The sequence below is a fragment of the Trachinotus anak genome, unplaced genomic scaffold (assembly GCF_046630095.1).
Source record: "Trachinotus anak isolate AG129_WGS33_773 ecotype Australia unplaced genomic scaffold, CSIRO_AGI_Tana_v1 ptg000002l, whole genome shotgun sequence".
In the NCBI taxonomy this organism is placed as follows: domain Eukaryota; kingdom Metazoa; phylum Chordata; class Actinopteri; order Carangiformes; family Carangidae; genus Trachinotus; species Trachinotus anak.
In genome coordinates this window covers 10,503,047-10,528,684 of record NW_027273853.1, presented here as the reverse complement: position 1 = coordinate 10,528,684, position 25,638 = coordinate 10,503,047, and the positions used below count along the sequence as shown (strand labels likewise).

Here is a 25,638-nt window from a genome sequence, read left to right as displayed (position 1 = left end):
TTGTAATATTCACATTATTTGGTGAGCATTAGCTGTGTAATATGATTTTACTTTCTGATTAATGCTAATGCTCATTTTCCAGCTTCCCCCAAATTCCACACAGCTTTCAACTCCATAATGCTCTCAGTACCAAACAGGCAAAACAGGAAGCTGGACATGAGTGACACCACTTCCCAAAAGGTTGTCTACATTCTTAACTGTTTGCTCCCCAAGTTCTATCCTCGGCAGGAATAAAGGCTGGAAAAGATTGCCCATGTAGTCCATAACGTAAAATGAATTATGAAATATGTGCAAATCTTATTTTAAAAATTGAAATTGAGATATGACGCTTGCAACAACCTTGAGGATTTGTGTTATAGAGGAGGGGTGACACATTGATGTCAAGTCTGCAGTAATGTGCACCTCCTCTCTGTCGACATTTAGGAAGCCTAAAGACACAGATAAGAGTTTTCTGCCAGCAGCAAGCTGCAGTTTTTATGGTGCGCAGCAAGCCATGTTTCTCCTATCATTTTGAACCATCTGGAGCTGACCTGTCTATCTGGGAAGGCATGAGTGGGGTGCCATCATGTATGGAGGGGTAGGAAGTGAATGCAGTGTGCACCAACCCCCCAGGAAAGCTTCATCTCTGTGTGCAGTTGCACATCCTCTGGGCTTTCTCAGTCAAATCTACAGGAAGTAGTGGATGACTTGGTTGTCAGATCAGTACCTAACTTTCTTTTCTCTTGCTTCTTGTCAATAAAAAACTTGTTCTTGAGCTTGACGCTAGTGCCACGTGACATTTTGGAGGGGTAAGAAAACACATTACTAATGCGTAACATTGATCAAACTCTACAAACCCTTCAGATCCTTTGTTGAGTCCATTATTGCAAAGACTAAAAAAACAACAACAAAAAACACGACAAACCTTCAGAGCTTGTTTTTTTCTGTTGTGTTTTTCTGTTAAGATGCCAAAGAATTTGACCAAATATGTCAGGCTGAATTTCAAACAAAAAATTATACACAAGGCATGTGGTGTGATGATGCAAGCCATGAAAACTTTGAATATGAAAATAATTTTTAAATAATGTAGAAGTTTGATATATCTTAAACGCAGTGCCGGAGACTACACAGTATGTGATGTGATCAGATAGTTGCTATTGAAGAAAAGTTTTCTCTACTTGGAGACAAAGTTGGAAACTTCATTCTTGACCTTGGAAACAGCAGCTGACAAAAACTCTCAAGCCCTAGTGTATTAATATATTACATTTTCCCTAATCTCACCACGAGGTCCACTCAAGGAGTTTTGATCATATCACACAATCTTCCTCCGCAGATGGAATTTGTCACATTGCCTTTTTTTTTTTGCTCATGTATACTTCAGAACAGCTACTGTTCAGATGGAAGACCTGATGGAGATTGTCAGAAATTAACTTTAAATTTAAATTTTTAAGACAACGTGAGAAGTCCTTAAAGTGAAAAATTTTAACATTTTAATTTCCATGTAAACTGGGCAAATTCTGCTGAGGAGGAGTGTGTGATTTGGTGGAAAGCTCCAGAACCGCTATTGAGTGGACCCTGAAGTCATCATTTGTTTTTATCAGTTATGAAGTGGAAATTAAAGGAGGATTGTCATTGTTCAAGTGGCACTTTTATTTAATTAAGACTGAGAAATCCATCATAACCCTTATACTGTGTGTTCTACAAAGACACTAAGTGGAACACTTGTCCTGAAAATGTTTTTTATTTGAAGGACATGGATTTTGTGTTTTATCTCTGTGAAGGTGCTCTGCTGTCTGTGTAGCTGGCACACAGCACTGTCACGCTCACCTCGCTCCTGGGCCCTCTCAGCTTGGTATCTATCCAGTGAGCCTACACAGTCCAGCAACTGTCTAGCCCAGGGATGCTTTCAGCCTACATTTCGAGTTTGCCTGAGATCCTCCTCGGTTGCATGTGGCTGAGGAGCTGACTCTGGCTGCTGGAGTAGAGGTGCTTTATCTCCCTGCCCAGTCCAACTGCTGTCTGTGTCCCTCCCTCCAGCAGGCAGCCCCGAGGCGCTGGCAGCAGATAAGAAGAAGAGCCCACAGCAGCTGGGGTTTGAAAAGGAAAGGCTGTGTGTGATCACACCAGCTATGTAGAAATGTCATTTAATGGTTTTCTCACTCTCAATCCCCAAAAGATCTTATTTTGGGATACTTCATAGCCTTAGTCATCCTCTCTCTACTACCAGTTTACAAGTTAGTGGGTGTATCTTCTATTCCAAGAGCTCTGTAAAAAATACAGTCCCACACAAAGGACATTATTTCATTTATTAAGTAAATATGAGTGACTTCCACTTAAAGTATTTCTTTTTCACTTTCTAACTTTTCCCTCTATCCCAGAGGAAAACCCTGCGTCCTTTACATCTGTACATTTATCTAAATCCTGAAGTTACATTGCAGATTGTGATTTTACTTTGAAAACATATGATCAATTTTTAAATACGACACAATGCTTTAGCATACTAGTACTATTTAAAACGAATCCAACCCAACCAGCTGCATGATGTTGCTTACACATTAAGGCATCAGTAATAATAATCCTGTACACAACATGCATGAATAACATGAATATAATTGGACTTTTCTAAAAAATGGATAAGTTTACCTTTAATACTTGACTCTTTACACTGACTTCCAATGACCAGAGACGGATGAAGTGCTGAGAAAATGTATTCACTAGTATCAAAAGTAAAAGTATCACAAGATGATATTTCTTTGCAATGACATGAAGAAAATATATATTTCATGTTAGTTTTGTTGTGAGTTAAGTTCTTATTAGTACATGGTGATCTCATGAAACCCCCATCAGTACTTAAGTACTTATGAGTAATGTTCTTAGTTATTTTCCACCACTGTTAATGACTAACAAGCCAGAGACAACTAATCAGCCTTATTCTGATTAATGGCTTATAAATGATCTATAAAACACTGAATGATTTATTGACCATTAATAGAGTCATCAGTTACAACCTATAAAACCGTTGAAAAGGGTGTTTTATTAGAAAGCGGTTAAAAACTCTTGATAAATTATTTTGCACCACATCCCTTTTTTTCTTGAGGGAAGCAGCGAGAGATGAGAAGTCGAAAGAAGCACAAGGCCTGTATAATTATATCATGCTCCTCTTTATCTTCGTTCCTATCGGCACTTTGGTGAAGCAAAGCATATAATGAACTCATTACTCTCAGTCACGACCCAGCTCCCCGCTTGACAGAGCAGGCTGTGCAGTATCAAGCTGTCGCTTTAAGACCCATTTCCCCCCATTGTCAAACAGTCGTGAGCAGGAAGAGGGAAACGAAAGCTGAGACCGTGGGGGCCCGACGTATTTAAACACGATGCTGCTGTACAATAACGGTGACCGCGGCTTCGTGCGGAGGAGCGCGTCTGCAGCCCGCTCACTTCAGCAAGACGCACGGACACGGACACCCACGCAAGTGACCTTCTGATCGGACTGGTGATGGTTTGATTTCACGACTCAAGAGTCGCTGTCGGGTGATAAAACACACTTGAGAGACGTCAAGTGTCACCTCGGGTTACTGCCTCAGGAAATGATGACAGTGTCCTCCATCATCGTTTAGCTGCTCAGAGGGAAATTTTCTTGTCTTGCGGCCATTTCGGCTGAACGCGATTGGCTGTTCATTTAACGCACAAAAAGCCCGAGCCGGGGTGTGACCGGCGTCGGGGAGGCTGCGGGGGCAGGTGCAGCGCGTCTCGGCTTCAGTCTGCCCGCTGGCTGCTTCACAGGGAGCCGCTGAGCTGGCTGCGGACCGTGAAGCCTAATCTGGATCAGGCTGGACATCATATGTTAGAAATGTCATCCACTATAGAGAGGAAGACACTGGAAGCCAATGAGTAAGTGGCTGCGGTATAATTTGATATAATGTGTTGTTTCAGATTCACACATTCAAGGACTCGTCATTATCGGTGTGATCAAATAAAACTGTCTCATCTGCATTAATACCTTGAGGTCAGGAGTCGCCTGCTACAGGCAGGAAAAATATTCAACTTCATGTCCAAGGGCAGATAGTAAACAGGGGGGGACAGAAAGCTAGTGCAAAGTTCAGTGTTGCCCAGAGCAAGAGAGGTGACCTAAAGGTAAGCTATCCAAGTCTTCATCATTTTTACACTTTACTTTGGCTATAATGTTGTAGGCTTCACATATAACGTGAATGAGACACCTTCCTTTATTAAAGTAGCCTTACTGCTTTGTGGCTTCTCTACTGTCTTTAACAATATCCTGTGGCTCCCTCAGGTGGAGAGCAATCACATCACATGCAGCAAGTAACTTCAGATGGACAGATCACGAAGAGATAAATACATGAATAAATAAAATACGTTATTTATGAAGCACGTTATATATATATATATATATATATATATATATATATATATATATATATAGCATCACTACGAGCTTCTAAATATGAAAAATAAGCGTAAATATGCAAGAAATAGGACCATTAAAAACGTAGCAGACCATCTGGACAATTAGATCAACAAATGTCGGTGAATTTAGAATCTGTTATTTATACGATCTCAAGATGTGAACTCTTTTAATAACTATCAGACATGAGAGGGTGCTAACCAAAATAGTTTAGCCCTGACACGATAAGTCAGTCAAATAATAGAAAATTAATTGGGAATTATAATAACAGATAAATCGCTTAAATTATTTTTTCAAGTGTTGGTTGACAAAAACAAACAGTAAGATGACATCATCCTGGGCTTTAAGAAACTGTCCTTTGCATGTTTCAGTATTTTCTTATATCTTATGGACTCACTGAGTAATTCAGAAAACAATCATTTGTGCATTTGCTATAATGCTGTAGGCTTCACATAATGTGAATAAGACACCTTTCTTTACTAAAGCACCCTTACTGCTTCGTGGCTTCTCTGTTGTATTTAACAATATCCAATGCCTCCCTCAGGTGGACAGCAATCAAATCAAATCAAATTGCTGAGAAAACAGTCATTTATTGCAGCCCTGGAATATTTAATTTTTTTTTAAACCAGTTGTTTTTCTTTTCCAGGGAGCCTGTGGATGAGGTCCTCCAGATGCCACCGTCTCTGCTGACATGTGGCGGGTGTCAGCAGAGCATCGGTGACAGGTTCTTCCTAAAGGCCATAGAGCAGTACTGGCATGAGGACTGTCTGAGCTGCGACCTGTGTGGCTGTCGGCTGGGGGAGGTGGGCCGCCGGCTCTACTACAAGCTGGGAAGAAAATTATGCCGGAGAGACTACCTCAGGTTGGTCTGGTGGTGTAATGTTGTAACGTCATGATTTTATTCAGCATTTAATTTGTTACATCACAACACACTGGTTAACAGTACAGCGTCATAAGTCTTGTGATATACTATTAAAACACATCAGTGATCCACATTGTTGCACAGCGTGACCCTCATTACGATGAATATGGGCACTGTAGTTTATTCTGAGTCATATCTACCATGTGCACACTCTCCTGCTGCCAGAAAAGCATGCTAGAGCACAAAATGTGTATTAATCCGCAGCTGAAAATAGTCCCCAAAAATGCACCATTAACTCCTGTTTGATTAACATTTCCTAAAAACTATATTTGCATTCTTTTAAAGAGAAACTTTATGTTCCTGACTTGTTTTAAGAAAAATGATATTTTCTCAGTCTGAACCAGTGGACTGAGTACCACAGACAGAGTAGTGAAGTTGGAAAGTATTGATACAAAGATTAACATGTTCTCTCCGTTCTCTCAGGCTTTTTGGTCAGGATGGTCTCTGCGCTTCCTGTGAGAAGAGGATCCGAGCGTTTGAGATGACGATGCGTGTGCGGGACAAGGTTTATCATCTGGAGTGCTTCAAGTGTGCTGCCTGCCAGAAGCACTTCTGTGTGGGTGACCGCTACCTGCTCATCAACTCAGACATTGTGTGCGAGCAGGACATCTTTGAGTGGACCAAACTCAACAGTAACATGGTTTAGGAGAATCTCTTGCTCAACATGATACTTTGCCTTTTCCCACTGGCTTTAAAGGGAATGAACCACTGATAGATAAACTTTTTGTGGCCTGTGCAGGCTTTATCATGCATCTGACATTCATATGGAATCATTTTAACACAGAAAGGAGAGGCTACATCTCTGCATTGTTCCCCGCTGGAGACTAATGAAGACTGCACCAGCAATAACAGTTTGTCTTCTAAAGCTTCATCCTTAAATGCAAAAAATACTTAAATACTGAAAAGACTTAAACATGCAATAAGTGTTGTTTGTTATACACACTGGAACAAAAACAGAATCTTTGTGAATCTTGTAGCCAAACACTGTTACATCACCTCAGTCTTGCCAGAAACATTCAATAAGAATTTCATGGATCAATAATTTCCAGTGAATTATTTGATTTGCTTCTTATCTATTGGTAAAATATAAATGTTGTTAAGCTCAAAATATTAATTCACGACTGTTATATTAACAGTTAATTGGAAATAATTAATTGGAAGTTTACCAATTGAACACTGTCTCCATTTTCTATATTATGAGTACAAAACTACACAGACCTCTTCAGGAAACTTGCCAAGAAAATTAGGAAGACTTCATTTGGAAATTATTGACTTGTGAAATAAAGCGTTACTAGAGTTTCTCGTTATAAATGGAATAAATGTCTATTTTGAAAAGTCCTGATCAGAATGATTGTACTGTATTGCCAGGTTGAACTGGTGTCACCCTCTAGTGATCGAGGGAGCCAATGCAATACTAATTTTATTGACTTTGGACATGTTGCCAGTGTCTCTTTTGTAATTGTAACAACTCATGCAACCGAGACTTTTTAGATCTTTACTTGTCAGTTTATTAAATGAATTACAATTTAGAGAAACACTGATCGTTTTTTGCGTGACTGTCTTCCTGAAAGAAATTCAGAAAGAAATTAAAGGGACACAAACTTTACATAAAAGTCTCTTAAGAGTATCTAGAAAAATAATGTGAGAGTGTAATGAACAGATTAACAGTGCTGAAGTCCTTCTTAACATTATGGTATTTTTTGCTTTATAATGTTCTTATTCATCAGATGTTTAAGAAAGAAAGAAGCCAAACTAGGGGTAAAAGTTCTTCACTGAGTGTGAGCAATAAGACGCATTCACTTACTGTCACTTACCACAAAGTGCAGGAGCACCCTTTAAAGGCAATTTCCAAGTGATCACATGATTAGTCACAAGTATGCTCTGAGCAGAATTAGAGGCATACGCTGTATCCCGATTCCATACTAAACACTAATTCTAAGTAGGTTTTAAATATGTAGCGTATTCATACTGGAATAATGAATAAGTAGTTATGTTCAAATTTGTCAGCATGCATAATAAATCCATCCACCAAAGCAATGCTAGCTTTAATTGTGTTGTTAAGCCCCTGATAAATGCACAAGTAAAAACGGGGTCAAACATTCATCATTCTGTATTTCACGCAATACTTCAGCTAACGAACTTAACCAACTTAAGGGACCTTGTCATTTACATTTGATAAAAAGCTTTTGAGTGAAGTTAAGGATTTTTTTAAGATTGATGAATATTGTCCCTGTTCTTCACACCGGTTTTAGCCACAAGAGGTCACTAAGAGATTTATAAATTTCAACTATCCATTGCTTGAGCTCTTAGTCAGGTATCAGGTCACATAACAAACAGAAGGAGAGCTGGTTGGGTAAGACACTGATAATTGCACATCCGTTTTGGCAAAGCAAAAAAAGATAATGAATGCTAGAGAGAAGACAGAGAAACTGAGGAAATTCATGTTATTGAAGTCATATGATTTTGGGCTGTAACATTCACTGTCTCTGAGTGTTTCTCCTTTCTTCTTCATGTCTGCCAGCTGTCAACTCACTCTGAACTGGCCACGAGGTGTGCTCCTCCAGTGGCATTCCACAACCTCCTGCCATCCCCAGTTATCTTTACAGGCATAACATCAGTAGCTGAATTGATGAAGTGCTGTTGCCTGTGCGGTCAGGAACGATGGTGTCTGAAAACAGCGTATTAGTGGGTGTGAGAAGCAGCCTTCACTGAAATTAAAAAGGTGGTTGGAAAATGTGATCAGGAAAAAAAATTTGCAATACTTTTAAATAAATTTTAAAGACAAGGAGAAAGAAAATGAGAGAAGAGGGTAAAGGGAGTAGGCAGAGCACAGAAGCACCGGGATTATTTCTTTAGCTGGCACCGACAGTAGTTTATTCAAAGGCAAGAGAGGAATGACTGAACAGAGTTAAAAACCCACCCAGGCTGAGATGACGCTCTTGCTGAAAGAGTTGCTGAAATGAGTTTTCCCACAATAGAGATGGGAATACACTGTATAGGCACACAGAGGGATACTGGGCCTGTGCTCATTTGGAGGTCTGCAGACTGAAGAATCATCAGTGTGGCATTGAGCAATGCTTGAGGAATGACTGCAGAGAAAAAAAAATCTACTACGCGGTGGTCTCAACAACAAATCAGCTCCATATTGAACACCAGGCATGATATATGTTGGATAAATAGCATGTCAACTACATAAACGAACAGAATTTGGCAGCAGTTCAGTGGTGACACAGGATAGTTAACCCTAGGGTTTTGGGGTTTTACTTAACTTATTGTTTGAAGTCTCACAAAAGTAAAAGTAGTAATAATAACTGCAAAATCAACCGTTTTTTTTTCCATTTAGATGTTCTCTTCTGTTCTTCTAACTGGAAACGACCCGAGATGACTTGAAAGCAGTGTCTGTAGTCCAATACATATTCAATGTGTCTTTGCCAAAAAGTCAATTACAGATAAAGAAATATTTAACTAAATATTTAACTGTGTGTTGTGTGAGTGTAGCTCGAAGGATGCCACTGTCTGTCTGTTGGTCGATCCACTACTGCTCAACACTGAAATATCTCAACATCTATTGGATAGATTGAGAAGAAATTTTGAACAGTTATTCGTAAACTCCACAGGGTGACTCCTAATGACTTTGGTGATCCCCTGCCACCAACAGGTTGATGTTTTTGGCTCTTAATGACATATATAGATATATATAGATTGCTATGAAATTTGGTAGCCTACAGACATTTTGTCCTCTTGGGATGAATTGTAATAACTTTGACTTTGATAACTTTTCATTTTGCACCATCATCAGGTTGAATTAATGGATTCAGTACTTTGGTTTACTAGTAAATGCCAGCATTACAGCTACTTACTTTCCCATCAACCTGATGCAAACTGAGATGTATTAGCATTTAACTCAAAGCACCACTGTGCCTAACTACAGCCTCACTGAGCCACTAGCATGGCTGTAGACTCTTGTTTACAGTTGTGGTCTCTGAGAGCTCAAACAGAAGTAATGAATCATTTTCTGTAGCAGACTTCTGAAACATATCATCAGTCCAAAATTATGATTATTATCAAAATCATGATAATCACGTTCAGTAATTCTCATAAAATTAATTAAAGTCATGAAGCATCAAGCTGACAAAACAATGTTAACAGTTCTGTAAACAAGATTTTTTTTTTCAAACTTTGTTTATTGGGTTTTGCATTTTCATACAATTGTATCAAGACATTTATAAAGAATTAAATATTCATTTTTCTTAGTAGAAAAAAGGAGGTGATCATTGAGGTAATGCTGCATACCTGAACAATTTACAAAAAACTAGAACCTGTAAAACAAGATTTTAAACAATAATATAGCAGCAAACAACTATTTTGCATGTAAATATATAATTTAGTCATGGTGTCCTGAGTCAACACCTCCTGTGTGTGTGTTGTAATCTGAGTTTCTCTGTTCTTTGATTTGGTAGCCAGTCTGGCAACATGTACGTGTTAGTGCATGTACATGTACATGTACATGTGAGTGCATGTGAGTGCCTCCTGTTTAACCATTGACCCTCCCCACATTTATAAACACACAGGTACTGCCCACAGGTGAGATGGCACAGTGCAGTATGCAGTGTTTAGGTGAAAGTGACCATCCAGAATTTCCTTCACTGAAGAAACCACTTTTTCAACAAAAATACATTCCGACAAAAAAAAAAAGACAAGCTCACAGCACAAGCAGACAGGTCATGGGGGCTACCAGCTCCAATCCCTGTCAGCCGGTGGACCGTCAATACATCCGAACAGTTTTAAACGGTTTTACTGCCTCCGCTAGTGTCGTTACTGGCTCCATCAGTGTCATTTCAGTGACCTGTTCCAGCAGATAAGACCAAGGCTGAATTTCTTTCCCAGTCCGACCATGGAGCTCAAGAGCTTCTGCTTGACTCAGAACTGCTTTTCTTCTACTCAATGTGTAAGTAACTTGATGGGTATGTAATGTATATTTTCATTAGTGACCGGCTACAGTAGGCATGATAACGTTAGCTAACTTGCTGTTGACCTTATTGTGAATTTGTTCAGCAAATATTGCTATCCCTAGCTGGCTAACTATATGCTGTGGAGCATATTATGGCCATGCTAGCATGGGCAAAAGGTTCTGGTTAGATTGTCTGGGGCTAGTGATGATCGTTCACAGAACCTTTAAGTATAAAAGAAGGTGGAGGATCTCCAGGACCCCAACAGAACTTTAGGGTTAGGGTTAATGGAAGATGTTTCTTTCCCTTTATCTGCTGCTCCCTTGCTACAGAGAGTTCACTGAGTTTAATGAGACGGGAGCTGACAGGAGGCCAGGTCTCATCTCACGACATTCACACACAGCACACCGGCCTACAGAGACCCTCAGCATCGGCCAAGTGGCCTGTGTTCCATCGGTCCGCTCTCCTCTGTTGCCTTGCAGGCTGAGCTTTACCAGAGCACAGCCCTGACTTCCACAGCAGCCTCAGAAGGACTCAATAAAGCCCTGTGCCTCTTGTGTCATCCCTACCAGCTGTACACAAGGCCGGGAGTGTAGTGCTGTGTTTGTGTACCGAGGGAGGCCTGTTTCATCTCCAGTGCCCATGTCACAGCAGTCCCAAGTGGGTAAAAACATCCAGCTGTGTGCATGGAAACCAAGGAGACTTTCTGAGGATGAAACCACAACGGGCTGCAGCTTGTTTTTATCAAACAGCTCACCCCACTGAAACAACCACCACACAGCAACCTCATTCTGATGCAGTGTGCAGTGTGAACAGCAGATGGCACCTCTGGTCCAGGTAGCTGCATCTTGGGGTAAAACATAGGAAAAAAGGCTGTGAGTGTCCTTGTATGTGTGTGTGTGTGTGTGTGTGTGTGTGTGTGTGTGTGTGTGTGTGTGTGTGTGTGTGTGTGTGTGTCCAAGTGTTCATGAGTGAAATAGTTGACAGGCATATTAAGGAAAAACTGTTTTTTGAAGAGATGCCAGTTCATGAAGAGATTAATTATAACTGAACTGAAAGTGACGAACCATATTCAAAGCAGTACAGACATGACAGTGAGAGTTCAGCGACACCTACAAAGGAAGATGTGGTCAGACAATTATCTGCAGCACCAACGCGATTAATCATGGTTCGGCCCGTCAATGTCAAACCCATCTGACAAAATGAGTCAAGTGCTATTGATCATGCCCGCCTTGGGTTTCACTTGCACTCACACTTTATCAGATGGAGCTAATTGGGAACATATTCAGTCTGTGGTCCTGAGAGATGTGTCTGTCAGGAGTCACATTCCTGCTTCGATTCTCTGATAGCCTGTAGCGCCTGCAGTCTGGATGGAGGACAGGCTGTGGGAGTAGAGTTTGGGAGGTGGGGGTTTGGGGTACGGCAGCACATTCAGAGGTGGATAGGTGAGTAATAAGCGTGCATCCTTTAACTCTTGCCGAGCATGTCCCTCTGACTGGATTAAATATGTGCTGAGGATTTATTAGGTAGAAGATCTCTGGGGCCCAAGAAGAACTCCAGGACTGAGCTGCCTTCACCCCCACCTTATATTTTCTCTCTTTCTACCTCACCTATTTTTGTCTACCTTCACAATCCCTATTTTACTCCCACTAGATTTTTTTTTTTAGTATTTTAGTTTTTCAAGCTTTCCTCCCTTTTATCGTCCTCTCAGCCGGCCATGTGTATAGACGTGCCATGTGATGGATTCTGTGATTATTATGATGTTTATTGGTTCAGCTTAGATACCTGCAGGCCTTTATGTCAAGCAGGGAGACTGAGGGATTAGAGCACAGTGGTTGAATAAGTATTCAGATCCTTATTTAAATAAAAGAAACAATACCACAAGTATAATTGGCAAAATATATATAAAGTACAGAAAGTACTCCATGCAGAATTATTATTAATTATTATCTCCAGGTAGCATAGGTAGCATTTTTATTTTTGCAGTTGGTAAAGATGAATTTTATTTTATTGTACTGTTTATACTGCTATTTAATCAAATAATCATGTGTCTGATAAAATCTTAATGTGTAACGAACTATAGCTGTCAGAGAAAACACAAAATTTCCTTCTGACTTACATTAGAGTGGGAACATAAAGTAGCACAAAATGGAAATAATCAAGGAAAGCGGAAGTTCATCAAATCTGTACAAAGGAACTGTAAGCTACTGCATTTTGGGAAACGTTCATTTGGTTTCTTACTGTGAGTTAGATGAGAAGATTGACACCGTCGTCACAGCTACCCCGAGCAGCCAGATTTGGCTAGCTGCTTTCCATTCCCAGTCTTTGTGCTAAGATAAGCTAACTGGCCGCTGGATGTAGCTTCTTATTTACAGTACAGGCACGACAGTGGTATCAAGTGGTAATATCTAAGTACAATACTTGTTTAAATGTACTTATGATGTATTACACCAGTGTCGAAGCAGTTTGTCTGAACACATGCATACAGTGGCACATTTTGGCTTTTTCTATACAGTGTTCCTAACTTCTCATGGATCTTTTTCTCTGTGATCTTTATATTGATTTGATTGAGAAATTCTACAGAGTCAACTTGAAGTTTGTCACTGGGGAAATTCTTTACATCTGCAATCTGTTTTTAGCCATTCTACTGTATGTTTTTTTTTTTTTTTTTTTACATATGTTTCTATGGCCATAAGTCATTTTCCTCCTAAAATGATCCCCATATGTTCAGCAGTGTTACTGGCTTCTGATGAACCAACTACACATTGAACCAGAGGCTCTGTCCCAAGACCTGCATCAAACAAGCTGGGGAGAAGGTTCTGCCTGTATGGGCTGGGTGTGGTGTTGGGTGTATCAGTCTTCCCCTTAGACTGACAGAGGCAAGAAGCAATATTGTAGAATAATAAATGTCGAGAACACAGAATATGGATTAGAAACTACAATCATGGGAATTACGTGCTTTATAACTCCAAAACCACTGACCTGTCGTGCTTTCATGGCTGAATAGTTGAGAAAATGAACCAACATGACACACGAAAAAACTTGAGGGTTCAGTGTGACCGTGAGTGAGAGGGTATGGTGTTACAGGTCAAAGGTGAACTTTTGTCTGTGCTGCAAGATGAAAGAGCTGCACTTCATAAAGAGATATCCTGTCCATGAAAGTAGAAAAATTATTTTCATAACTGAGATTCTTATATCGTGTTTGTGATTTATTGTCTTCTACATATGAATACTTTCAATTTCAGAGTTATTAACAATTTAGTGATTGATTTCAGTGGTTTCTCTTCATTCTGCCAAACTATCTCCATTTTCTCATTAAAACGCAACACCACTGTGTGTGTCATATATTATCTAGACACATTATTCCAGTGACAGTAGGTGACCTCTGGCCTCACACATTATGGGGACCCCATAAGTTTAGACCTGCTATGTTTAGATGAGCATAAAAAGGACCTCCTGGTATAAATCTAAACCTGACTCCCACCTCCTTCTCATCAGACATCAGTGAAAAGCCAGACCGTTACCAGGAAGCAGACCGTGGCAGTGTATTTCTCTTTCAAGCAATCAGCGTTGGAAACTCCAATTAAGGTGGTGGAAAAAGGTGGCTACTGCTTTTAAAAAATCAGTGCAGATGTGCAGGTAAGTGGCCATGCGGCAAACCTTGGCTACACAGCGCTGAGCTGGGTGCAATTTCCGTCTCTAATTGGACTTCCCACGCAATGCCTGCTTCCAATCATTGCAGAGAGCCAGCACAGGCAGGCACACTGGCAGGATGGTGGACCACAGTTGGACAGATTCTGAAGAACTTCAGGACAGAAAATTGTCTGGGCAGGGTTTTAAAATTACACATTTACAAGCTGTGTACTTCTTTTTTTCAGTGGTGGAAGAAATAAAAATAGTCGACTACAAGTAAAAGTTCTGTGTTTGAAAATTTATTTATGTAGTAGTAAAATTTTGTTGAAGCTGGTCAAGTTTCATCTGTTCTCCTTGTCCATGATTAAACAAAGCTACTTTCCAAAACTGCTGAAATACCCTATGGTGATGCCACCCACCACAATACAGAATATTTGAGCCTCATCGATTCTCTACACCTGCTAGTCTAAATCTTCTCTTAATGCTTAAATCCTAGCAATGCCATCCTTGGTTAAGGATTTCTCTCTTCCCCTGGATTTCCTCTCTTTCAGAGTTGCCTCACCTGGAACCAATCTGTAACACAATCAAAGTGTCCTAACATGAAAGCTCAGTTTCTTCCTTTGATAGTCCATTTCTCTCCACACTTGTTCTTTTCTCTTTTCTCTGGTAGCTCAACCAGCCATGTCTGGAAAAAATTCAGCTTAAAATAGGGACTAAGTCACTAAGCATTATGCAAATGTCTTTGAAATAATTTACTGGTGTGCTCCCTTTTGCTTTAGCAGACAACAGAATAGGCCCTTTGTCTAAAAATAAGTTGTGCATAATGAAAACTAAGAGCCTCACTTGTTGAAAAATTGAGAACACTGTCGTGAAGGCCTTGAGAAATTCGAGGCAATAAAATATAACTAGGAGGCTGAAAAACTTGCACCGGCCATTCAAGTATCATTTACAAGCATAATTTAGTGGCTTCACAAACCGACTGTTCAGAAGCAAGCGAGAGACAGTTTTTTTTATAAAATAGGAGGCGTGAAAAGTGGAAAGAAGAGTGTAACATTACTTTTTCAAAGCTTATTCTCTTTCCTCATCATTGGATTGCACTCATGCATCCAAAACGCTGATTGCACCTTCAGGATGAGTTGATGCCTACAGTTTGCATGCTGCTTGCTCATCAGTCATCCCTCTCAGCTTCAGAGTGTGTCCAGCATCGCAGAGTGATTAAACTCTAATAGCAGCCTTTTGAGGAGTCCGGTGGGATTTACTCCTGAGTCAACATGCCAGACCCCATTTCCTCCTCACTCACTGCAGCCTCTCAACACCCAACCGGCTGCAGCCACAGCAGATCTCCACAAGGAACTTGTAGAGATTGTTAAAACCTTGGAGGTGACCCTGCATAAGGCCTTAGACATACATGGAGAACTGTGCCAATAAATGACCCATTTCTCCCAAACATGAAGTAATTTACTTTGTCGTAATTTTTAACATTTGAAAATAAACAGATACACATATACAGATACACAGTATTACCAGATCCTGCTTGTACTCCAACAGTAATCTTGTGTTTTCACATTTTTCATCAAATCAAATTACATTTTTTTTTGTAAACTAAAGTTTAAATAATTAGAGTTCAAATAAGTAGTTGATTAATCAATTAGTTTACCAAAAAAACAAACAAACAAACAAAAGAAAAACTGCTCCTGTCAACTTGTCCCATGGGACAAATTAAAATGGGTATTTTTCACTTTTCTTTGTGCTATTTTACAGACCAATACTGTATGTAATTGTTTAACAGAAATAAATAATGAAAATAATTATTAAATGGAGCCATAATGTAAACAAAACACATTTATCATTTCACATGAATTATTGTTACTGCTGACACCAGGAGGAATCATACTGTTCATGCTAACGTCTGATGCTTCTGATCTACATGTTCCAGCAAGAACACAATTGATTAGACCACACAGTATTTTCACTTTTTTCAGTGATTTAGTGTTGCTATGCTCGCTGTCGCCTCAAATCAAAGTTTCCGTATGAATGGGATGTAATTAGAGGAAAATGCCTGTGTTTGATCTTGGTGCTTTCCCAAGCTGTTGTCAAACAAAAGTATTTGCAACCAGTGAATGAGACACCTGTCATAGTGCTAATATTTCAGACATCTTGTTTTGAAACTTCCCACGAACAACAACACAGCGTCCGTTATCCAGCATCCAGTGGCTCGGCTGAGACCCACGTATGCTGCTCCTCCATGTGACTTTAATTGAATGATTAGATGTAATTCAATAAGCAATCGAAGGCCAATGCGCGTGAGTTTGAGGCGTAAAGCAAAAGAGCACTGGTGAGTGGAGCCTTTGTCTGTGACCCTCCATCATTACTAGTACCTTTCAGGCTAAATCACGCGGCATGATCGGCTTCTTGCCAGCACCCCTGGGTGGACCCCGCCACTCTAATTGTCTAGGCCACCAATTTCAGGAACCACGCAGTTTACAGGTTTAGTGCTCGGGCTTGCCATGTCTTGTGTTTGCCATGTGAGACACTATCTTTAGACTGGGATCAACTACACAAAAACATCCCAATTATTCCTGTCTGTGAGCAGAATTTCCATAAATCCTTTTGCTGTTTTATATCAGGTTTCAAGAAAATTTGCAATCAGCTAACTCTGATAGTCCAATATTCACTCAAAATCCATCATACCAAGCACATCAACTTGACTGTTTTCAAGAAGTGACAGAGGAAAGCTTCGAATTCAAAAAAAACATCAGTGCAACAAGGTTGTGAAATTATTCTGAATTGTGACACAACTTATCCCAGCTTGAAATATTACCCCTGCGTGTGGACCCATTAGCCCCAGATTCACACAGCTGTTTACTGTCAATCTGCCCCAGCTCATGCAAATTTGGCAGGAGACGGCTGGCATTATAATAAAGAGAATGAAAATGGCTCGCTCCATAGCTTTACTATGATGCAGTGAAATAGTTCCATAAATTACTTCAAGTCTGCTAATTCTCAGAGTAAATCAAAGTCCTCAGAGGAGCTGAAGTCTGTAAAATATGGCTCATTACTAAACCAAAGGGACTCGAGCCGTCAGTGGGATTAGAAAGTCAAGGCTGGTTATAAAATATAAAAGAAAACGTTAATTTTAAATCCAGGATTGTAGAAATGTCAGAAAATTCTCGCCACCATTTGGGGAGCTGACTTGTGGAAGTAATCTTGGCAAATGTGTATGTAGACAAGTGTATTATCCAACATGTGTCTTTAATGCTTGGTCAGCCCACTTGCCAACTGTCATATTGTTAAAGATAGACTACACCCTCTCGGTTTGTGCCAAGAAGGCTCATAGATTTACAGTAATACCCTGCTGCACAATAGTGAGAGCAGAGGCCTGCAGGGCAGCCAGAGGCCCTATTCTAAAGTTATATGTTGTAAAGCTTTGTTACTATAATTGTTACAGACTCCTGGATGCAGTGATGACTACTGCAGCTGACTCAGATCACATCTGAACCCACAAATCACAGTGAAGTCACCATCATATGCAACATGTTTGTATCAGAACAGTGAGGCTGCAGTTGATGTTCAGATATAAACATCCTACCTATGACTGACATAGTCATATCTAATAGTCTTTCCCATGTTCTGTAAAGAATAAACTTCATAGTCTCTTTTCTAATAATAACTACATTATTTGTACTGCAAAGTGTTAAACACTCACAAAATGATTCTCAGTGCCTGGCATTAGATCTTTTTGTTAAAGAGGGTGCTATATTTTAAGGGTCTGTGTATCCAAACTGAATATTAAAACAATTACTAAAACAATATTTCAGCAATACAACTATATACCTTACACAAGAAATACACAAATTGAAATGAAAGTCATCAAGTCACAATAATAAATACACAAAATCTAAAATAATAAGAATTATATACTAAAATATAATAAAAGTGATAAGCTAACACTTTTTGCCACAAACCCCAATTTGGCCTTCTTTTTAAAGTTGCACTAATCAATATTTTTATGTGACCAATAAATGACTATGCGTAATATGAAAGGAGTCTCTTGTAGTGGTGAACACACAGAGAATAATCACTTGGCTCCAGAGTTTTCTTCAGCCTTACAGAGCACGTTAGCATCGTCCAAGTCATTGTGTTGGTTTTGCGACTCACAACTTTACTGTTTTGGTTCAGTTTCATTGCTCTCACAAAAAAGCAAAAAAAGCAGACAGACAGACAAAGTTAGCAACTCGCTGGTGAATGCAGAGGAGCATTTAGCAGCTGATAAAGAGCCAGGTATTTCCCTCAGGAGTTGGTGGAGACCAAAAAGCCATGCTAAGTAGAGGTATGATCTGTTGGTTCACCTCTTTAGTCCAGACTGAAATGATCTTTTAGATTGCCAAAAAATAAAAAATAAAATAAAAAATTGTACAATTATTCATGGTCCCCAAAGGATGTATGCTACTCATTTTGTTAATACCCAGGCGTCTGTGTTTGTAAATGCTGTAGTTATATGGCTCTGGCCTTCAAAGCTAGTCACTAGAGCTATTTGAATCTTTTTGCCAACATGTGCCCTTGGTTTCAACCCCAACACAGCTCTGATTAACTTATGCTGGGAGCTCTGTAAATTCTTTTTGAGTGTTTTTCCTGAAGTCCAAACCATGAACAAATAGAATAATCAAGGCAACACAAGACAAGAATAAAAGGTGACACATTGTTTAAAGTGGCAGCGAATGGATATGGCATTAGAGAGGTGGTGACATGGGCAAGGTTGTGAACTAACATTGTCCTGTGGTGGTTCTGCAGGGGTGTGGAGGACACTGAGTCTCTGCAGCCGTTTAGAAGAGGACAAGGCAGTTGTTCAACAAGTGTCCTCTGAAAATTAAGTGCAGGAGCATGACTCTGATTAAGCGCCATGTGAATGAGCTTCTTTCTTGTCTCAATCAGGACATTCCTGACAATTAGGAGGATGAGTACAGCTCTGTTTGTCTGTCGGACGCGACCTTGTCTGTTGGGTCAGTGACTACCTGGGAGTCTGAGATGCATAGGAATCATGTGATTTATCTGCATTCAGCTCGGCGTTGCCTGCATTAACAAACACAGGTGAAGAGTCACCCTCTGTTCAGTTAAAGTTACAGTAAGTGCTATTTTTATTGTTCATATCAGTTACAGATAAACAGATAAACAGATAAACAGAGAAGACTGGTTTACAAAGAGAAACTTTGTGGGTTCTCATCTTTTGCTTCTTCGTGACAGACATGTTTAATGGGACAATGTAGCCTCTAATAGCCTATAACTGGAGATGGGGGCTTTATGCTCAGCTGCAGAGCCAACCAAGAGCATAAACAGGAATATCACTTGGGACAGGATATTTTATGGTGCAACCACAAAACCAAATCCGGACATTGCCTCCTAGTATGCTGAGCATTCAAAAATGCCAAACTCTGGCACCAGAAACGAGAGAAAGAATGTCAGCAATGGAGTGACAAAGGGAAACAGAGATAATAAAAGTGGCACCAGAGGAAGAAACTTTGTTTCTTCACAGACAGACATGAAAAGTGTACAAGAGTTTAAGCAAAGAAGGCAAAAACAAGGGAAGTGACTGAATAAAAGTTTGCTGTCTAACACATTAACATCCAAAGATGTTGTGGTTCCAAACCTCAGGTGTGTAAAAGCAACTAAGGAGCACAGGTCTTTTTAAGATCATAATAAAACAATGATGACTACTTGGTGACCTTTCAGCTTCATCTCTACTTTACTAGGAGCACATAAGTGCAGTCCACCCTGCCAGAGAAGCAGAAGCACAGCTAGCCATCCAATTTTCTTTAGAAAACAAGTCCCACATCTCCTGTTTAGATGTCTCTCCACTACTTTGACATAGACTGAGATACCTCAACAGCTACTGGATAAATTGTAAGAACTTTGGTGAATTCCTTACTTTTCATCTAGTGCCATCATCGTCATTTGTTTATTGACCAAATACCTGCAAAACATTGTATTAATGCTACATAATAAATGTTAGCATGCTAACATGCTAAGATAAGATGGTGAGCATGGTAAACATTACATACATACGTTAACATTGTTATTATGGAGGACAAGAGGCTTTATGGGTTTACATTCTCAGAAGCTTTTTTTTTTTTTTTTTACAATTATTTTATAAAGGTTTTAGTTGTTTTTAATTGTATTGGTGATTTGAAAGATTCACCTTAACCACACCTTATTTTGTGATGGCATATTGTGGCTGTGAGATGTTTTTTGCTGTTCAGTTTTCAGTTTGTTGAGTGCTTTTATTTTTAAGTTTTTTTTCTGTGTTGGATGTGCAGCATCCTTTGGAGCTTCTCCATCAATGCCTCTAGCTCTCTTTCAATAACTGATGGGGATTCAGCCTTCATATAAAGGTAACATATATAGTTGTATATGAGTCTATATAGGCTGTCCCTTTTACACATTCTGCAAATCACCCTGATGAAGGCCCAATGCAAAAACGCATTAGTAAAATAAAGAAGATTCCTCCAGTTAGTCAGCTAGTGTTGTTTTTTTCTGAACATTGTGATTGTTAGCATGTGAGCGTGCCATCATTAGCATGTAGTACTGCTCCTAAGTACAGCCTCATAGAGCTGCTATTGTGGCTGTAGACTCTTTGTTCTATTGTCTTAATCAATAACAGTCTGCATTTTATTCCATACGCCATTTCCCCTGTGCACTTTTGTTTTAGTGTTACTTGGGTATTTTAGAGACTTTACATCATGGAAAATATGCATAATGTTAGGTGTTATGGTTAAGGATGGAAATTACTATCTTAATTTTACATTTTCTCTATGGTGACTCATTTTATGGTTGCACACTTAGGAAACACTGCTGAGCTAAACGGTCATGGAAAAATATAGAAGTGATTATGAGGGAGAAACTGTCTTGTGGCAGAGGTAGTAGGAAGTGTAGGGGACCTGGAGTGGGTCACGATAACGATCAGGTCAAGATGCAGTCCCTCCTCGTGTCCCTCCTTGAACATATGCAGGCTGGTGGGTGGATGAAAATGAGGCTGGGTTAGTCAACCAGTCACCCACAGTGTCTTCCTGTTCAACCTCCTTTAAAGCGAGCTCTCTATTGGATTAAGGTTGGCCTGAGGGTGAGAGTGGGTAGAGGTAACCTGAACAGAGGGGAAAGGGGGGTCAGCCAACTGTTTCAAGTGAAAGTGGAATTTGGGGCATCTGTGTTTGTTTGCAAATGGGTGTGTTTGGGGCTGACTCTGACATCCTGCAAAGCCTAAGGGGTAGGGCAGAGGTTAGTCATTGTAGCTGCATATGCGTGGGGCTCGCACCAAAAAATGGCACATTGCACACTGCTGCTGTTGAACTTTAAGCATCCTCACCTTTAAAATACATCGCCATCAGGTTTGGGTATAAAAGTGGTTTTTGCTGACCTGTGAACCTGAATCTCTCTCCTCCTCTCATCCCTCGAGCGAGTTATCAGAGCCTGTTTGGTGGGATCATGTCAGTACACCATTGCTGGCTGTGATAAAAGGAGCAAACAGGTTTCTGATGACAGCTTCTGTCCTCACCTCTTCACAAAGATCTGATTTTCCAGAGCTGGATTCCAGGCTCTTCTCAGCTACTGGCAAGTAAAATATGGCCATCACGCTGCCTGTGCAAAATGCTAAAATCACATGACTGCAGTCAAATAAATATGATTTTCAGCCAATATTAAAATCTCAAACTGTGTTTTTAAGCAAAACACTGACAACAGATCTAAATGATTTGCTGAAATATTACTGTGCTGCGAACTCAGACATGGGATAGCACAGCACTCCAGGAACGGCCTCCTATGGCCCACCTCTGAAACTCCTAGGGTGAAAGGTTACTGCTGTGACAGTGCCGGCTCATCTGAGGGTCTCTCTTTACCCTAAAAGCAAAACACCCGAGGGCAGAATGGTAGGCTTGTCTGGCCACCCCAACCTGACTCCCCAGGATCCTAGCAGGGAGGCAGAGAACCCAGGATCAGGGCTCCCCCCTGCACAAATACAGACGGGGTCGTGGGTCATCTGGGGAGCTCACACAAGGCTTTCATCCCAGAGAAGCTCATTTCAGGGGAATGTGGCTCTTTCCCCATCTAGATAGGAGTCCTCCTTGAGCCCTGTGTGGCTGCGCTGAACCCTGGATCGACAGACATGTTCCCTCAGACCCGTTTGTTTTGTTTTGGTCCTGCGTCTCTGCGCACATCGCTTCGCCTGGTCCAGACACTGCTGTGGGAAGATCAGGCTGGGTCAGCACACACATGGTGTTCTGTTACAATCCAAACACTTACTAAAACTGTATCAAACGGGCAGAAAGAGGAGACCTGGGTAAAACAATATTGCAGTATTTTTGGCTATTACCTTGCATGGTCTTGAGATGACTGCAGTGGCTAATCTATGTAGATTCACATGCCATAATTAAAAAATCTCTGATGAACAAGCATATACCGCCCACAAGAATATAGTGAGTAGGAGAGACTAAAGCTCAGGTTGGAGTGGAATTATTTATTTAGTTCGAAGCCTTCACAAACCCAAGTCAAATGTAACAGGGAAATTACACTGTTTAGATACAATGCAAGCTGTGTTACGTCTAATTAAATGAACTCAGCCGTTTTTCTTGCAGAAATACAGTACCAGCATGTAAACCAAATAGATGCTGTTGTTAGGCTCAATTATTATAATTTAGACTTTGGTACACAGATGGTCTGCCATCGTCAGCAGCTTATTTTATAATGATCTGAAAGTTCCAGAGTCTGAAGTGTAATCAGTCCTCCAGGTCATCTGGCCTTGTTGAGAAAAGACAAACAGATCTGCATGTTCAACAGTACTTATTGTAAATGAGAGCTAGGGTAAACAATAAACATAGGTAAATGGAGATGCAACAAGTGCTATTTACAGACTAGAAAGCATTTGACTTACATCAGGCTTGAATTTCAGTATTTGTGTGACATTTCTCAGGAGGTGCATGGCAGCAGCTGGAAACCACTGTGAAATTTGTGTCTACAAATAGTTTACAGTTGTATTTGACTAATAGCAAGACGAGGAAGATATTAGAATACAATCATTTCAGTAGTGGAGTTATAAAATTGTGGTGCATGGTGACTTTGTTGTTGCTTTTCATGATGATTTGGGAACAAAGCACATCTGGCTTTTTCCAGTAATATTGAGCCTAACGTCAAAATTACAGGATATTAGTATAATCTTTGCAGAATGCTTGGCACATGGCACAGTTTCTGTCTGCAATCCATTTGCACAGCATTAACAGAGAGACTCATTATCTTCATTATCTCCCGTGTTCGATTGCAGCGACTGAACTTCTGCAAGCTTGCGCTGAAGATGCCCTCTAGCTGTCAACAACTAGTGCTCAATATAAGGACATTTAACACCAGCACAGAGATGTTTCTTCTTTTGGAATACATTACCAGTGTGTGTGTGTGTGTGTGTGTGTGTGTGTGTGATCTTTGGTGATATCTGCAGCACATGTCCACAACTGTTCATCCTCTGAAGTCTTCCACATGTCCCGTGTTTGAACAATCATGAGTGCTGCTTCAGTTTTTACATTATTAGACTGAGGCGCCTCCATGAATATGTTAACACTGTGGAGTAATAAATATATTCCACATTCAAGTCTCCGAATCTAATGTGTTCAATCTATTGTTAGCACAGTTGCTTTTTAAAATACCGTAACTCTCTGTTCCACTGAGGCCAAGGTTTGATGGCCTTATTGTTTCTTTGTACTGAAATGTTTTTTTCTTTTTCTCTTGCATGTATGTTACAGTTCAGGCCTGGTCTCCTTTAATAAATGTCTCTGTTATACGTGATGAAGTTCTCTGTATTATACATCAGGTATTTGTTTCTGTTATTTGATTAATGGTAGGGGTAGTCTGAAACCCTGAAAATATTTGTAATTAATCATATTACATTAGTCATATGACAAAGGACAGCAGCAAATTATCACCTGTGAGCCGCTGGAAGCAGTGAATGTTTGGCACTCAGCTTGAAAAATGGCCTAACTGATAAAATGATTGATCAAAACAGATTCCACTTCATTGTTTGCCATTTGACTAATTGATTAATCTACAAATTGTTTTAGCTTTAAATATTATCTTAACCTTAATCCAAAAGCTTCCAGTAATGCACAGCTCAACAGGTTAATTCTAAATTTTGACAAGACAATGGCAAACAACCGCACAAAACCAACTCTTTCCAAAAAATATTGATTGCTTTTCTTGAAAAATAAATCCAAAGTGGCAACTGACGATTATTTTCTGAATTGAATGTTTAACCATTTTGCCAATAAAATGTCAGAAGACAGGTAAAAAGGCCCAACAGCCCTTAGTGCTGACCAACAGTGCAAAACCCCAAAATATTCATTTTACTGTCATATATGACAAAGAACAGCAGCAAATCCTCACACTGGAGCAGCATCAATTACTGGATTAATCATTTTAGCTCTAAATAATGAAAAGCAGCAGTAATAAATAATCCCAACCTTAATCCCAAAGCACCCAGCAAAACTGCAGATGAAGAAATGGTTCCAGTGAATAATACACCACCACAAAAATTTAAATCCTTCCCAAAATGCATCAATTGCTTTCTTTTTTTAATAAAAAAATCACAACTGTCAGATACAACAGTTGTAACCATGTAGTGTAATGCTTTATCTTTATTGATGATTTAGCTTTTACGGAAAAATTCCCATCAGAAAAAACTCAAACCAAGCTGACACACCAACAGTCCACAACCTTGAGATATTCAGTTTATCATCACTTAAGACAAAGAAAAGCAGGCAACTAATTTTCTGTTGATCAACTAATGGATCAATCAACCAGTGATTGCAGCTGTATTATGTAGGCCTATATACTGTATGTTACAGCCAAATGCATACTGAGATAAAGAACATTATTTCTCCCTACATCCTTGCTGGTGTATCTATATTCCGTGTCGGCTGTTGCAGTGATGATGGATGGAGGTGTATCCCTGCGTGTCTCTCATTCATGGGTTAACTATCCATAGCTAAACCAGATATAGAGCTGAGAGATGAAGGGAGCACAGCATTCCCTCTGTCTGCCCCTGCTTGGTCCTGTTTATTGAATTATACATCAGTACAACCGCTGCCTCTTTTTTCTCTCCCCTCGTCTCTGCTTAATTTGATCAGAGAATCTGCTGATGCAGTGTGTGCCCAGCTCATGTGAAACCAATTTAAAGCTACACATAAAAATCTGGTGTCTCTGTTACTCTCACACACGCGCACACACACACACACACACACACACACACACACACACACAGAGGGTGTGGTGTGTGCCGTTTGTCAGAGATGGAGAGACCCTCTTCTAGTAATAATCTGCCTGCATATGAATCTCAGCAGGGAGCAGCGGCTGATGGCTTGTCCACAGGTGAGAGCGACACCAAAGCAGAAAGATGAGACAATGACTGTTGTGCAGAGCAATGTCTGCAAAATGCATATGGTTTGAAGGATTGTGTGTTTATACCACGGGCAGATAAATATTGTGGCAACATCACTGAGGCTCATCATCTTGTTGCCACGGCAACAGATTTGCGGCTGGAACAAGCCATTCTCAAGCTATGACGGGAGATGTAACTGTGGTGCAACCCATACTCATCTCGCTGACTTGAGAATTCGGCTCACACTCTACTCCCGTCTACCTGCAAAGTTACACAAACAAAAGTCTCAACAAATTCACTTTGGTAGGTGAAAACGAAGGGCTGTAAC

At 40.1% G+C, this 25,638-nt stretch overlaps 1 protein-coding gene and 1 long non-coding RNA gene across 3 annotated transcripts in view; one reads left to right on the top strand and one right to left on the bottom strand.

The window, feature by feature from the left end:
* Positions 1-3,268: 3,268 nt before the first annotated feature.
* lmo2 (LIM domain only 2 (rhombotin-like 1)) lies at positions 3,269-6,862 on the top strand. Of its 2 annotated transcripts, none has more exons than XM_071495711.1 (3): positions 3,269-3,867; positions 5,046-5,261; positions 5,745-6,862. In XM_071495711.1, exons 1-3 carry the CDS (start codon positions 3,818-3,820, stop codon positions 5,965-5,967), a joined length of 489 nt encoding a protein of 162 aa, XP_071351812.1. In that variant the 5' UTR covers positions 3,269-3,817; the 3' UTR covers positions 5,968-6,862. The 2 variants fall into 2 exon arrangements, with proteins under 2 accessions (XP_071351812.1, XP_071351823.1); XM_071495722.1 differs by lacking the exon at positions 3,269-3,867 and adding an exon at positions 3,880-4,110.
* A 2,650-nt stretch (positions 6,863-9,512) lies between these two features.
* Positions 9,513-25,638, bottom strand: part of LOC139631516 (uncharacterized) — a 53,552-nt gene continuing 37,426 nt past the window's right edge. Inside the window, exon 6 of the long non-coding RNA XR_011693393.1 lies at positions 9,513-22,130. This is a non-coding gene — a long non-coding RNA (uncharacterized lncRNA). The remainder of the gene's footprint in view (positions 22,131-25,638) is intronic.

Bases quoted from the DNA above. Each gene is read 5' to 3' on its own strand.
- lmo2 (XM_071495711.1), top strand. From the start codon at position 3,818: ATGTTAGAAATGTCATCCACTATAGAGAGGAAGACACTGGAAGCCAAT. The intron at 3,868-5,045 runs GTAAGTGGCTGC...TTTCTTTTCCAG, and splicing joins AAGACACTGGAAGCCAATGA to GGAGCCTGTGGATGAGGTCC. The intron at 5,262-5,744 runs GTTGGTCTGGTG...CCGTTCTCTCAG, and splicing joins TGCCGGAGAGACTACCTCAG to GCTTTTTGGTCAGGATGGTC.